We start from the raw sequence: 15,529 nt of genomic DNA on the forward strand, positions 1-15,529 counted from the left end.
CCGGGATCCTTACTCTGGTCCTTGCGCTTTGTGCTACCTGTGCTTGACCTGCTGCACTACCGCCTGATTCCCCTGATATATATTTTTATAAGAGAGGGAGCAAGGAGGTTAGGAAGAAACTCCAATCACCACTCCGCCATCCATGAATTTCCACTGTCTCTGTCCAAGGTGCTGTCATGTGGTGCTGGGTGTCACACCAGGCTTGTGCTCTACCCACTGAGCCACCTTCTTGGCCCCAGTTTGATCCTCTTTTAAGATTTGCTTTAGACTGTGTTCTGGAAGCAAAAATGCAGGATGCTAAAATTCATCTCAGGCTCACAATGTCTCCTTAGATCAAATAGAGTTCTTGCCCTAAAATCTAATAACAGCCTTAATGCTCCTCTCTACTGTATTCATCCTAAATGTTTCCTAGCATTGTGACTTTAGTGCAATAATTTAGTTATCTGCAGTTAAAAAAAATAATAACCCTTAACTCTTACACCACTCCAGTGTTTTACCCATTAGCCAAAGGATGACCTCAAAGTGCTTTGACCAAAGCCATGGGTGATTTTTTTTTTTTTTTTTTTTTAGCATTAAAACACACTTGGGTGCCTCTTGCCAGCCTTCCTCCAGTGTTAAAATGTCATCTGCAAGGACTGTTGTCTGTTTGCTCTAGAGGGTCACAGGTCGTGGTAGAAACTTACTTTTCTTCTCTCTGGCCTCTGTAGCTGTGAAAATTAAGAAGCCAATCAAGACGAAGTTCAGAATGCCAGTTTTTAACTGGGTTGCCCTGAAGCCAAATCAGATCAGTGGCACAGTCTTCAATGAGATCGATGACGAGCGGATTCTGGAGGTATCTGTCTTAGCGGCTACGAAGAGCGCTCCAGTGGGTGCTCTGTCGGAAGTGTGCTAAGTACCTTGATGTAAAGATGAAAAGAATGTATAACTAATCAAAGCAAAGATTTGTAATAGAATATCAAAGAGTAAAAGTGTCCAGTGATTTCTTTTTTAAAAATGTTTATTATTTTAGCTTAATGAGAGACTTATTATTTTAGCTTAATGAGAGACAGAAACGGCAGTAACCAGAGAGAGAGAGAGAGAGAGAGAGAGACCAGAGCTTTGTTCAGCTTCTGGTTTATAGTGTTGCCAGAGATTAAAACTAGGACTGACCATTAATTCCCGAGACGGAGTTAACATTGTCAAGATAATCATGTTAAAACGGGGTCCCTTTGAGCATCTTCGGTATATGCCACAAATATGTATAGTTCCAGCTGTTAATTTATAAAAGGGCACAAAGCCCCTAATTTCTTTATTTTACTAGTGCCTGGCTTATTTCTGATTTATGGTGGTGCTGAGGTTTGAACCTGGGACCTCTAATATCTGAGGCATGAAAGACAGTTGTGTAAACCACTGTTCACATTCCCTTCATTGAACTGAACGACAAGTGACTAAGAGCTTAGTAATCAGTTTGCTCACTGGTTAGATGGATAGTTTTATCTGCCGTGTCCATCCACACAGGATGGTTTTTGAAAGCCTGTTGGATTGCCTGGTTGGAATCAGTTTTCAGCTTTACATCTTATATATTATGTGGCACAAGTCACGCTTTCTCGGAAACAAGATAGGAGTGCAAGCCACAGTTAAAAAAACAGGCATTAAAGGGAGATAGCATAGCGATTATGCAGAATGGCCTTCATGTCTGAAGCACCAAAAGTTCCTGGTTTAAACCCAGTACTACCAGAGGCCAGAATTTAGTAGTGCTCTGATAAAAAAATAATAAATAGGGAGCCTTGGCTGTAGCATAGCAGGTAAAGCACAGGTGGTGCAAAGCTCAAGGACCGGCGTAAGGATCCCGGTTCGAGCCCCCGGCTCCCCACCTGCAGGGGAGTTGCTTCACAGGCGGTGAAGCAGGTCTACAGGTGTCTGTCTTTCCCCCTCTGTCTTCCCCTCCTCTCTCCACTTCTCTCTGTCCTATTCAACAACAAGGACATCAATAATAACTACAACAATAAAACCACAAGGGCAACAAAAGGGAATAAATAAAATAAATGTTAAAAAAAGAAATATCTCATTAAATGCTTTAAAAATGATAATTAAAAAGTAAGTTTTACAAAAGGCCAACAGCTACAACAAAAAACAAGGATTGACTAGACAAAATTATTTGATGCTTAAGCAACTTCTTCAGTGATGGCTTCCCACTTAATTATTGAATATTGGCTTGGGAGGCAGCATTGTGATTATGCAAAAAAAAACCCTTTTATGCCTAAGACTCCAAGGTCCCAGTTCAATCCCCAGCACCACAATACACCAGAGCCGTGCTTGCTCTAGGGGGAATACATAAATAAGTAAATAAAAGCTTTAATATAATCTGATTTACTGTTCTCATCTTTCTACCGCAGGATTTAAATGTGGATGAATTTGAAGAAATATTTAAAACGAAAGCTCAAGGTCCTGCCATTGATCTTTCTTCAAGCAAACAGAAGATAACACAAAAGGGGCCAAACAAAGTGACTTTACTGGAAGCAAACAGGGCCAAAAATCTTGCCATCACTTTAAGGAAAGCTGGAAAGTCGGCTGATGAAATCTGTAAAGCTATTCACGTGTGAGTTGAAAGTGTTATGGAAAATTAGAACTTAGTGGGGCCGGGCGGTGGTGGCACACCTGGTTGAATGCACATGTTATAGCACACCAGGACTTGGGTTTGAGCCCACGGTCCCCACCTGCAGGGGAAAAGCTTTCTAAGTGGTAAAGCAGTGCTTCAGATGTCTCTCTGTCTCCATGCTTTCTTGATTTCTAGCTGTCTCTATCCAATAAATAAAAAAAAAAAATTAGAACTTAATAACATTAGGATAAAAAAAAGGAAACTAAGATGTTCTGAAAAGGGGATGGATAAATCATTTGGCTAGTGCACTAGGTTTGTCATGGGTGTAACCTAAGTTTGAGCCAGTGCCAATCACACTGGGAGAAGCTTTCATGCTGTAGTGTCTTCCTCTCTGTCTCTCTTTCTTTTCTTTCATCTGCCTCCTTTTTTAAAAAAAACAATTTGTTCTGCCCTTTATTAAAAAAATTTTTATTTATTTTCCCTTTTGTTGCCCTTGTTTTTATTGTTGTTGTAGTTATTATTGTTGTCATCATTGTTGGATAGGACAGAGAGAAATGGAGAGAGGAGGGGAAAACAGGGGGAGAGAAAGATAGACACCTGCAGACCTCACTGCTTGTGAAGCGACTCCCCTACAGGTGGGGAGCTGGGGCTCGAACCGAGCTCCTTACGCTGGTCCTTGCGCTTCACGCCCCGTGAGCTTAACCCGCTGCGCTACCGCCCAACTCCCCATCTTCCTCCTTTTTAAAAGATTTTATTTATTAATGAGACAAGTAGGAGTCTAGAGATTGAAAGAGAACTAGAGTGTCACTTCGGTACATGTGTTGCCAGGATCTGAACTTGAGACCTCATGCTTAAAAGTCCAGCTACTCATCCACTGCGCCATCTCCTGGACCAGTTGGCCTGGAGCAGTGAAACTGCACTGACAGAAAAAAAGAAAAGAGATGCCATGAATGATACTTTACATGGAACAATTCTTGACTTTTACACAGCAGAGATTCTGTTACATATGTGCGACTTCAGAGTTTAATAAAACGTTAAAGGGGCCGGGTGGTGGCGCACCTGGCTGAGCACATGTATCGCAAGTGTGCAAGGCCCCGGGTTCGAGTCCCCTGTCCCCACCTGCAGGGGAAAGCTTTATGAGTGGTGAAGCAGGGCTGCAGGTGTCTCTCTGTCTCTCTCCCTCTCTATCACCCCCTTCCCTCTTGATTTCTGGCTGTCTCTATCCAATAAATAAAGATAATAAAAAAATAATTAAAAAAAATAAAACGTTAATGAGATGAAACAAATTACCTTCAAGGTGTCTTGTACTAGAATGAGTAATTTATCAGTTTAGAAGAGTAACTGCTGGTATACTTCTAAAACCTCTTCTGTTTCATTTGGTTTAATCCCCCCTGCTTACATAACCACTTCATTCTATTTACATAACCACTGTATTCTATTTACATAACCACTGCAGGGCATTGGTTCAATCCCCACTGGTTCATGATGTGTTTTTGCTCCGCCCTCTCTCCTTGTCACACTCTGATTTTCACCAGTCACTTTTCTCTCCACCCTCTCTATGTCACATCCTGTTTCCACCCTACCTGGCAAGTATATATAAAGACAGCATTGTGAGTACTTTAGTTTAGCTTAGTTTGGTATAGATTGTGCTGCGTCCTGCATGAATAAAGAGATACTGCCTACAGCTCAACCATGAGTCCCTGGTCGTCTGTCACCCGTCAGTGAAGCTCAGCCTGACAAGTAACTACTAGATTGTGACATCTGTTACTATCTTGGTCTGCTTTCACATCCAGGCCTACAACAGCGGTCGGTCGCACAGAAGGAAGGTTAGGGACTGGGAAGTAGCGTAGTGGTCATGCAAAAAGACTTTTCATGCCTTAAGTACCAAAGGACCCAGTTCAGTCTCCATTACCACCACCGCTATAAACCAGAGCTGAGCAGTACTCTGGTTAAAAGAGAGGGAGAGGCAGAGGGAGAAAGAGAGGTAATTGAGTGGAGGATTGCAAATGCTAAGGAAAGGAAGAAAATGTCTATTTTCTCTGGCATATCTGAACTTTCTCCTGTTTGTTGAATGCAAATTTGATGGCATCTGTGGAATGACACCACTCTGCCAGATGCAAACATGGCACAGATGTGGATTCTAATTCCTGCTAATAGAAATGTGATTCCTGTTGCTCTTAACACTGGCAAGAGATTTTTATTTTTCATTCCTTGATTTTTTAAATTTTAATTCATTTATGAAAAGGAAACACTGACAAAACCATAGGATAAGAGGGGTACAACTCCACACAATTCCCACCACTAGAACTCCGTATCTCATCCCCTCCCCTGATAGCTTTCCTATTCTTTAACCCTCTGGGAGTATGGACCCAAAGTCATTGTGGGATGCATGATGCCAACTAGACTTTCCCGCTGAACATGGGTGTTGGCAGGTCAATCCATACTCCCAGCCTGCCTCTCTCTTTCCATAGTGGGGTGGGGAATCAGGACACATTGGTGGGGTTGTCTGCCCAGGGAAGTCTAGTTGGCATCATGGTAGCATCTGGAACCTGGTGGCTGAAAAGAGAGTTAACATACAAAGCCAAACAAGTGGTTGACTAATCATGAAAATAAAGGCTGGAGTAGCACAGATGAAGATTTGGGGGAGAGGGGTCTCCGTTTTGTAGATAACTACTAGGCATATTTTCCAAAGGGCCTGTGGCTATACTAGTTAGGCTTTTTTTTTTTTTCCCTCCTGATCCTGAAATCTGATAGGCAGGTGGATCCAAGTTATTGTCTGGGGAGATGATGCCATGGCTAGAAAAAGGACCAGAAAGCTGAATCAGGGAAGAGAGTAGCTTCCAAATGTGGGAAAGGTGTATAAATACTGTTGACTGTAAACCCCATCGATTTGATGTGATCTGGGGCCCATATTCAGCTTAGGAGCCTATATGACCTCTGCATCCCTATAGATCTGAGCTCACGTTCTGTGGTCATGAGTTAGGAACATTCCAAGCTGCCCCAATATCAGAACCCATCTTCCTCAGGTGTAGCATAGAGTATGTTGTCCATCCTCCCTTCAGAGGATGGAACATTCTCTACCATTGTTGATCCAAGTTGAGGGCAAGAGATTTTAAAAGAAAATTAGGGGTTTTTTAAAAAACTTTTTTATCTTTGAGCTTCAGAGAAAGCATCCGTTTTATTTACTACTTTAACATTGCAAATTGGGATTTCCCAGATCTTGATCAAAGATTTTGGGGGGAATAATGTTTCTGAAAAAAATAATTCTGTATAACTTCATCCACAGTTATCCTTAGTCTGGTGTCTCCTACAATCTATTGACTTTGGGTGGTTTTTAGTCCTTACATATTGTTGTGATAGTTAAGTGCAATTTTATTATTTTCATGAACTAAAATAGTTGTGGCACATATCTTTGTTGTTGTTGTTCAGATTGAACATGTAGCCACCCAAACCTCTGGTGTTCCTTCAAGGAATGTGTGCAGATATTTAAGGGACAGGCCTTTGGATGTTTTGGGGCTTTTTTGCCTCCAGGGTTATCACTGGGGCTCGGTGCCTGCACTAGGAATACTGCTTTTCCCTCTTTGTTGCCCTTGTTTTTTTTTTAATCGTTGTTATTGTTGCTGGATAGGACAGAGAGAAATGGAGAGAGGAGGGGAAGACAGAGAGGGGGAGAGAAAGACAGACACCTGCAGACCTGCTTCACCGCCTGGGAAGCGACTCCCCTGCAGGTGGGGAGCTGGGGGCTCGAACCGGGATCCTTCCGCCGGTCCCTGCGCTTGGCGCCACCTGCGCTTAACCCGCTGTGCGACTCCCACTTCTGTCCTATCTGATGCATGATATTCTCACAGGTGTAAAGTGGTATCTCACTGCTGTCTTGACTAGGGGTTTTCTAACACTGACTTGTCCATGTCTCTTCAGATTTGACTTGAAAACACTGCCCGTGGACTTTGTGGAGTGTCTGATGAGGTTCCTGCCCACCGAGAATGAGGTGAAAGTGCTTCGACTCTATGAGCGGGAGAGGAAGCCCCTGGAGAACTTGTCCGACGAAGACCGCTTCATGATGCAGTTCAGCAAGATCGAGCGGCTCATGCAGAAGATGACCATCATGGCCTTTGTGGGGAACTTCGCTGAGAGCGTTCAGATGCTGACTCCCGTGAGTGGGTCCACCATGGCAGGCCAGGGAATGGTTTTTCTTTGGTTTCTCTTCTCTCCCTGGGTGCTGATGGAATTGGGGTTCAGAGCCCTGTGGACATCGTTCCCTAATAGTTCTCCCCCTCTGGGAGTATGAACTAAAATTCTTTTGGGGTTACAGAAGGTGGGTGTCTGGTTTCTGGAATTGTTTCTCTGCTGGACAAGGACACTGGCAAGACACTCCAAACCCCCAGCCTGTTTCTGTCTTTCCCTGGTGGGGCAGGGCTCTGGAGAGGTGAGGTTCTAGGACACATGGGTGAGGTCTTCTGCCCAGAGAAGTCAGGTTGGAATCATAGGAACATCCACAACTCGGTGCTTACCACGTTTGTCCTGTCCAGCACTCTTGCCAGTTTATAGATGGGTTATACTCTTCCACTGTGGTTCCTCTTTGTCCCCATCTCTGTAGTTTCTCTCATACTGGCCTGGTAATTCCACTTCCATTTAGAGATGCTGGGAGCTGAAGAGATTTTTTTTTTTTTAATTTATAAAAAAATATTTAAGGGGCCTGGTTAAGCACACACACTGCAGTCCACAAGGTTGCAGGTTCAAGTCCCAGGTCCCCAGCTGTAGGGGGAAACTTCAGTGGAGCAGGGCTGCGCGTGTCTCTCTCCCTCTGTATCTCCCCCTCTGCTCTTAATTCCTCTCTGTCTCTATATTCGATAATAAGTAAATAAAAGCCTTTAAGTATATATTTATTTATTGACTAGAAACAGATTGAGAGGTAGGGGAAGATAGACTAGATAGACAAGAACACCTGAAGCACGGCTTCGCCACTTGTGAAGCTTTCTCCTTGCAGGTAGGAGCTGGGGGCTTGAACCCAGATCCCTGCACATTGTAACATGTGCCTCAGCCTGGTGCACCAGCACCTGCCCATTGAAGAGATTTCTTGAGGAGAGTCAGCCTAGGTGTTATGTTTATGCAGCCATCTTGACCCCACTCCTCCTTTTAAAAGTTCTTTTCCCAGGAGTCGGGCGGTAACACAGCGGGTTAAGTGCAGGTGGCACAAAGCACAAGGACCAGAGTAAAGATCCAGGTTCAAGGCCCCGGCTCCCCACCTGCAGGGGCGTCGCTTCACAGGCAGTGAAGCAGGTCTGCAGGTGTCTGTCTTTCTCTCCCCTTCTCCATCTTCCCCTCCTGTCTCCATTTCTCTCTGTCCTATCCAACAACAACAACATCAGTAACAACAATGACTGCAACAACAATGAAAAACAACAAGGGCAGCAAAAGAAAGAAAGAAAGAAAGAAAGTTCTTTTCCCTAATCATTGCCACAGGGTTATGCCAGGGGCATGGTCCCTGCACAGTGAAACCACTGGTCTTCGCAGCCTTTTTTTTTTTTTTTTTTTTTGATATGACAGAGAAATTGAGAGGATAGGGGGAAATAGATAGATAGATAGATAGATAGATAAGATGGGTAGGTAGATAGAGGTGAGCAGCACTACTTCACTATTTCTGAAGCTTCCCCCCTGCAGGTGGGCCCAGGAGCTTAACTAGGGCAGCACCGCCCACCACCCTTCCTTCCACCATGATTTTCATTGTTTAGTAATGAGCCTGCGTCTTCAGTGAGTTGTCTTATGACTTTCATTGGAAGCACTGAATTTGGAGCCCTGTGCCTTAGCTGTTTGCAGATGCTAGGGTGCAGAAATAATGTCCTCCAGTCCTCTCTTCCTCTGGTAGAGACTTGTGGAGATTATTAACTGCCTCTTCCCCAGTTTTGTTGTTGTTCTTGTTCACTACAAAGCAGCTTCCCACGCCATTCCTCGTGGGAGACGTGCTAACTCTACGCCTGGTCTTGATGCTGCATGCGAGCAACTACTAAAGCAGCATGATGAGTCGGGCGGCCCAGATGTGGCCGACCATCTCATTGCCTCCCTGGATGCAGCACACCAAGCCCGCTGGCAACAACTCACGGAAAGTCTGAACTTCACCCACTCAAGTAGGAAGGCCTGGAAGCTTCTTCACAGACTGGGTGCCGGTAGCCAACCCCCTCCCGTCTCCCATCCTCCCGTATCTCCAAACTCAGTGGCCAGTCACCTAACTCAAGTTGGACGTGCTAAGATCGACCCAGTCTGGAAAAGAGAAATTTCCCACGAGTGGTCATCCCACTTCCGGTTATCTTGTCCATCTCCAAAACTCTCTCCCTTTACACTGTCTGAACTGGAAGACGCTTTGAAGAGGGTTAAACCGGGAACAGCTGCTGGCTATGATAATAACATCACCCCAGAACTCATTCTTAACCTGGGCCCCGTGGCAAAGAAGTGGCTCGCTTCATTCCTGTCCCACATCTTGGAATCTGAGTCTATGCCCAAAGTTTGGCGTCGTGCGAAGATTATAGCGGTTTTGAAACCAAAGAAAGACCCAACACTGGCCGCCAGCTATAGACCAATTTCTCTCCTCTCCGTGTGTTACAAACTCCTTGAGAGGCTGCTTCTGTCACGTATTTCTCCTCTTACAGAGAAATTCCTATCACCCGCCCAAGCTGCTTTCCGCCCAGGAAGATCTACCTGCGAACAAGCCCTGGCCCTCTCAACTTACATTGAAAATGGATTCCAGAAGAATTTAAAGACGGGTGCTGTCTTTGTGGATCTCATAGCAGCCTATGACACGGTCTGGCACCGTGGTCTCCTGGTCAAGATCTCAAGATGCCTGCCTCCATGGGTGGCCAACACTATATCGTTTCTTCTCCAAAACAGAAGATTCCGGGTGCATCTGGGTGACAAGTCTAGCAGATGGAGACTTGTCTCAAGTGGCCTCCCCCAGGGCTCTGTTCTGGCTCCTACACTGTTTAATATTTACATCAATGACCTCCCAGAAACTTCTTCAAGGAAGTTCATCTACGCCGACGACATATGTTGTGCAACTCAGGCATCCAAGTTCGACATCCTCGAGGAAACACTCATGAAAGACATGTCTCTGATATCTGATTACTGTAAAAAATGGCGACTAATCCCTAGCACTGCAAAAACGGTATCATCTGTTTTCCATCTACACCATGCCTCGGCCTCGCGTGAGCTTAATGTGCAGCTTGACGATACGAGAATCCGGCATGAAGCCCAGCCAGTCTATCTTGGCGTTACTCTCGATCGCACTCTGTCATTTCACGAACATCTCATAAAAACTGCAGCAAAGGTGGGCGCGAGGAATCACATCATTGCAAGACTGGCCAGCTCCTCATGGGGCGCGAGCGCTTCCACACTCCGATCATCATCTCTGGCATTATGCTATTCCACTGCAGAATACTGTGCCCCAGGATGGTTCCGTAGCCCCCATGTCCACTTGGTCGATTCCAAATTATATTCCTCCATGAGGATCATTTCTGGAACCATCCGTTCCACCCCGGTTCCATGGCTGCCAGTTCTTAGCAACATCGCCCCGCCAGATATTCGTCGGGATGCGGCATCATCTAAGCTCATTTCCCACATCTACGCTCGACCGGACCTGCCAGTCTACGCGGATATCTTCTCCCACCCTGTTCAGCGCTTGACGTCTCGTCACCCAATCTGGTCCCCTACGCCTACACTGATCTTCTCTGTTCCAGACTCTTGGAAACAGAGCTGGCAGTCAGCTGAGGTAAAGAACAAACACCTCATCACAGACCCCTGCAAGTGTCAACCCGGCTTTGACCTAGCACGTTATGATCGGGCCCTCCTCAATCGCTATCCAACAGGCCATGGCCAGTGCGCCGCTATGTTCCATCGCTGGGGAGCCAGAGACGACCTGAACTGCCCCTGCGGCTCCAGACAGACTATGACCCACACAGTCAATGACTGCCACCTCTCCAGATTCAAAGGAGGTCTCGAAACTTGACATCAGGCTCAACCTGACGCTGTTGACTGGCTACGGAAGAAGGGCAAACGCTAGAAGAAGAAGAACTGGGTGTGGTGGCGGGTCCATTTAGACCGTGAGAGCATCTAGCAGCTGATTGTATTTCTACAGTGCTGTGTGTTCATTCTCAGTCACCCCACTGATTGCAGACAAACACATGACTAGAGGGGACAGCAGGGAGCTGGTTTTTCTACATGAAGCTATTGACTCGGAGCTCTGAACCTCAAGGTCTCTAGATTTTATGATAAGCAAGTTGACGTGTTGCTGCTTTTCTCTCTTTTTAATGCCCAAAGGGCTGAAAGCCCACGGCTGCCAATCGACTTTTATTTTTTTTCTCTTAATCTCAGAGACAGAGGGAGAGAGAGATGAAGGGAGAGAGAAACAGAGAGGGAGAGGGGAAAAGGAGAGACACTACAGCACGACTCTAGCATCCATCGAGTGTACCTTGGTGCTGTGCCTCTTGGGCTTAACCCTGGTTCTTTACGCTTGGCCGGCAAAGTGCGTGCTCCACCAGTGAGCTGCCTCCTGGCCTCTGACATGGTTTCTCACACCAAATGCTGTTTATTGATTTATTTACTTATTTATTTTTAAAATATTAATGATTTTTTTTTTTAACTTAGTGATGCCTGTCAGTTCATGGATTAGATGTGAAGTAGAATTTCTGGGTCCCTGGTTAAGGTAAAATCTCTTTTTAATTAAGACTGATAGATGCAGAAAAAGGAAATCTGCTTTAAAAGCAATGAACAGGGAGTCAGGCAGTAGCGCAGGTGGTGCAAAGCGCAAGGACTGCCATAAGGATCCCGGTTCGAGCCTCTGGCTCCCCACCTGCAGGGGAGTCGCTTCCCAGGCGGTGAAGCAGGTCTGCAGGTGTCTGTCTTTCTCTCCCCCTCTCTGTCTTCCCCTCCTCTCTCCATTTCTCACTGTCCTCTCCAACAACAATGGCATCAACAACACAACAAACAACAACAACAATAACTACAACAATAAAACAACAAGGGCAACACAACAGAATAAATATTTTTAAAAAGTTTTTTAAAAAAGCAACGAACAGTTCAAATTGGTTACACAGGTTGCTCACAAGTAGGCAAGTACACAGAGAAGGACATGAACAAGCAACGATTAATTTTCTTCTTGCTGTTCTGGGATAGGAGGCAGTTGATATCTATTTATTTCTGAGAAAGAGAGAGGCTAGGAACCAGAGCATCACTCTGGCACATGTCATGCCTGGGCTGGAGAGACCACACTTCATCCGCCGTGCTGCCTCTGGGGTTACAACATCACACACTTTAGAGAGAATGGCTCTTGTGTACCTGTATGCTTTAACCCCCTCAGATCTCGCGGCCGCACTGGAACCCGTTCTGAATCGGCCCTAAAGCTCAAAGCTCTCGGTACAGACCTGTAGTCTTCTACAGGGGTCAGTTGTTAGTTTTGCCTTTTAACATGTCTTTGTTTCCTCCCCTCCCCTCCCCTCCCCCTGAAATGTAGCAACTGCACTCAGTTATAGCAGCCTCTGTCTCCATAAAGTCATCCCAGAAGCTGAAGAAAATCCTGGAGGCAAGTGACGTTTCCTTCCTGTGCACGCGTGGAGGGGCTGCCTGGCTGGCTGCTGGGCCCCGCGTCCACCTGGCTGCGGCTCACCGCAGGCTTCTCTTTCCCTCCTTCACTGTAGATCATCCTGGCCCTCGGGAACTATATGAACAGCAGCAAACGGGGAGCGGTGTATGGATTTAAACTTCAGAGTTTAGACCTGGTGAGTGGCCTGCACGAATCCTAGAAGGGTGCGAAGACAGACCCCTGGCTAGGCTCTGGAAGGGAGGGACAGGGTATTTCCTTGAGTAGGCTCTACTTGAGGGAAGACTGATTGATGGGTGTGAGTTCTCTGGACTGTCACCTGGCGACAAGCATTTACAGCCTTAAAAATACTCCTATCTGGTGGGCCGGGTGCACTGGCTTAAGCGCACATGGCATGAAGCGCAAGGACCCGCATAAAACCCATCCTGGTTCGAGCCCCCGGCTCCCCACCTGCAGGGGAGTCACTTCACAGGCGGTGAAGCAGGTCTGCAGGTGTCTGTCTTTCTCTCCCCCTCTGTCTTCCCCTCCTCTCTCCATTTTTCTCTGTCCTCTCCAACAACGACAACATCAATAACAACAATAATAACTACAACAACAATAGAAAAGAGGGCAACAGAAAGCAGAGTAAATAAAAAAACAAATAAACAAACAAAATTACATACGAAAAAAGAAATCCTGGGGTCAGGCATTGACACACCAAGTAGAGCACACACATTCCCGCATTGTGTGTGTGAAGCTTGTGAACAGCGTCTCAGTCCTTGTAGTTGTGTCTAAGGTCCAGTGCATCCCCAGGCCAAGAAGATTTCTGCTTCTGAAAATCAGACGACTGGCTCACCCAGGACTGACTGTAAACATCTTGACTCTCCCTCAGCGATGTGGAGAGTTTTCTGCTTTCTCTCTGGGCACCTAGACTGTGGTTTGCCCAGGGGGGAGTTAAATAAGACTCCCAGCACCCTTCATGCTGACGAGATGTCCTTTGATTTGCAGCTCTTAGATACAAAGTCAACAGACCGGAAGCAGACGCTGTTGCATTACATCTCCAATGTCATCAAAGAGAAGTACCACCAAGTGTCCCTGTTCTACAACGAGCTTCATTATGTGGAGAAAGCTGCGTCAGGTGCTCTTCCTTTCAGCTGCTTGTGTGTGTGTCACTCCTGGCTGGGGGATGTCTGTCTCCACACGGAGCTAGCAGCTCCTTGCTGCAACATTCTTCAGAACCCCTTTAAAAATACAAGGCGGAAGGATCCGAGTTGGAGCCCCCGGCTCCCCACCTGCAGGGGCGTCACTTCACAGGCGATGGAGCAGGTCTGCAGGTGTCTGTCTTTCTCTCCCCCCTCTCTGTCTTCCCCTCCTCTCTACATCTCTCTCTGTCCTATCTAACAATGATGACATCATCATCAACAACAACAATAATAACCACAACAATAAAAAAAAAAAGACATGGCAGCACAAGGGAATAAATGAATAAATATTTTAAAAAAGTTTAAAGGGGGTCAGGTGGTAGCACAGCGGGTTAAGCGCATGTGGCGCCAAGTGCAAGGTCTGACCTAAGGATCCCGGTTCGAGTCCCCGGCTCCCCACCTGCAGGGGAGTCGCTTCTCAGGCGGTGAAGCAGGTCTGCAGGTGTCTGTCTTTCTCTCCCCCTCTCTGTCTTCCCCTCCTCTCTCCGTTTCTCTCTGTCCTATCCAACAACGAATGACATCAACAACAATAATAATAACCACAACAAGGCTACAACAAGGGCAACAAAAGGGGGCGGGGAATGGCCTCCAGGAGCAGTGGATTCATGGTGCAGGCACCGAGCCCCAACTATAACCTTGGAGGCAAAAACAAAAATTAAAAAAAAAAAAATACAAGTCTCGGCCAGAGGAACAGCCCACTTGGATAGTGCTAGGCCATGTGTGTAGCTCAGGCTCAGGCCATGTGTGTAGCTCAGGCTCAGGCCATGTGTGTAGCCCATGTGTGCAGCCCCCACCGCAATGAAAGAAGCTTCTGTACAATGGTCTCTCCTTCTCTCTCCTCCTCTTCCTCTCTCCCTCTCTCCCTCCCTCCTTCCCTCACTTTCCCTCTCTGTTTCCATAAAAAATGTAAAAGAAGTTTAATACATAGGAGTGATCCTATGTCAAGTGGGCTCTAATGGTCCCCTGAAGCTCCACATACAGAATGCTACCTCCCCCTGCTGGAGAACTACAGAAATGCAGAAGGGTTAAAAGCGCTAGGATCTTGGCTAACTTGGCACCCCAAGGGTTGGCATCACCTGCAAGAGAACCCCAGCAGGTGGGTCTGTGCACAGGACCTGGACTTCACTGCTGTCGTCCGAGTCCTCTGCCACTTCCTCCTTGTATGTTGCTTCCTTTCGCTCGTCCTTTTCAGGGGGAGACATGGGCTAATAAATCAGTGCCTGTCGAGAATTTACTGGAGCGCAGTATGGGAGGCGGCATAGTGGATCAGACGAACTCTCAGTCGTGAGCTTCTGAGTTTGATCCCTGGCATTGCAGGTGCCAGGGTGATGCTCTAATATTCATTGTTCTCTGTCTGTCTCTCTGTGTGTCTATCTCTTCCTCTCTCATTAATCCTTAAAAAGTAAGTAATTACAACAATAATAACTACAACAATAAAAAAAGGGCAACAAAAGGGAAAATAAATAAGATTTTTTAAAAAGTAAGTAATTTACTACAGTGCTTGATAGTGAGCACTCACTTTATAGATTATATTTCTGTTTTTTAAAGTATTTTTAAAAATATTTATTCCCTTTTATTGCCCTAGTTGTTTTATTGTTGTAGTTATTGTTGTTGTTGTAATTGTTGTCGTTAGAAAGGACAGAAAGAAATGGATAGAGGAGGGGAAGACAGACACCTGCTTCACCACCTGTGAAGCGACTCCCCTGCAGGTGGGGAGTCAGGGGCTCGGACCGGGATCCGTACATGGGTCCTTGCGCTTACCCCACTGTGCTACTGCCCAACCCCTATAGATTATATTTCTATTTAATATTCTCTCTGTGCCTTTTTAAAATTTTTTAAATTTCCTCTTTTGTTGCCCTTGTTTTTTATTGTTGCAGTTATTATTGTTGTTATTGATGTCGTTGTTGTTAGATAGGACAGAGAGAAATGGAGAGAGGAGGGGAAGACAGAGAGGGGGAGAGAAAGACAGACACCTGCAGACCTGCTTCACTGTCTGTGAAGCGACTCCCCTGCAGGTGGGGAGCCGGGGGCTCGAACCGGGATCCTTACACCGGTCCTTGCGCTTTGCGCCACGTGCGCTTAACCCGCTGCGCCACCGCCTGACTCCCGCCTTTTTGATTTTTTACTCAGTTCATCATTGGGGTTTGACTGCCTGATTCCAGCGCTCTTTATTTGTTCACTTTT

The 15,529-nt window shown here is 46.1% G+C and overlaps 1 protein-coding gene across 1 annotated transcript in view; it reads left to right on the plus strand.

The window, feature by feature from the left end:
- Positions 1–15,529, plus strand: part of FMNL2 (formin like 2) — a 296,607-nt gene that overhangs the window by 263,240 nt on the left and 17,838 nt on the right. The window contains 6 exon segments of the mRNA XM_060178135.1: positions 708–832; positions 2,376–2,578; positions 6,497–6,731; positions 12,078–12,146; positions 12,262–12,342; positions 13,152–13,281. Of these exon segments, the coding sequence (XP_060034118.1) occupies positions 708–832; positions 2,376–2,578; positions 6,497–6,731; positions 12,078–12,146; positions 12,262–12,342; positions 13,152–13,281 (843 nt within the window).

Source organism: Erinaceus europaeus, chromosome 18 (genome assembly GCF_950295315.1).
Source record: "Erinaceus europaeus chromosome 18, mEriEur2.1, whole genome shotgun sequence".
Taxonomy (NCBI): domain Eukaryota; kingdom Metazoa; phylum Chordata; class Mammalia; order Eulipotyphla; family Erinaceidae; genus Erinaceus; species Erinaceus europaeus.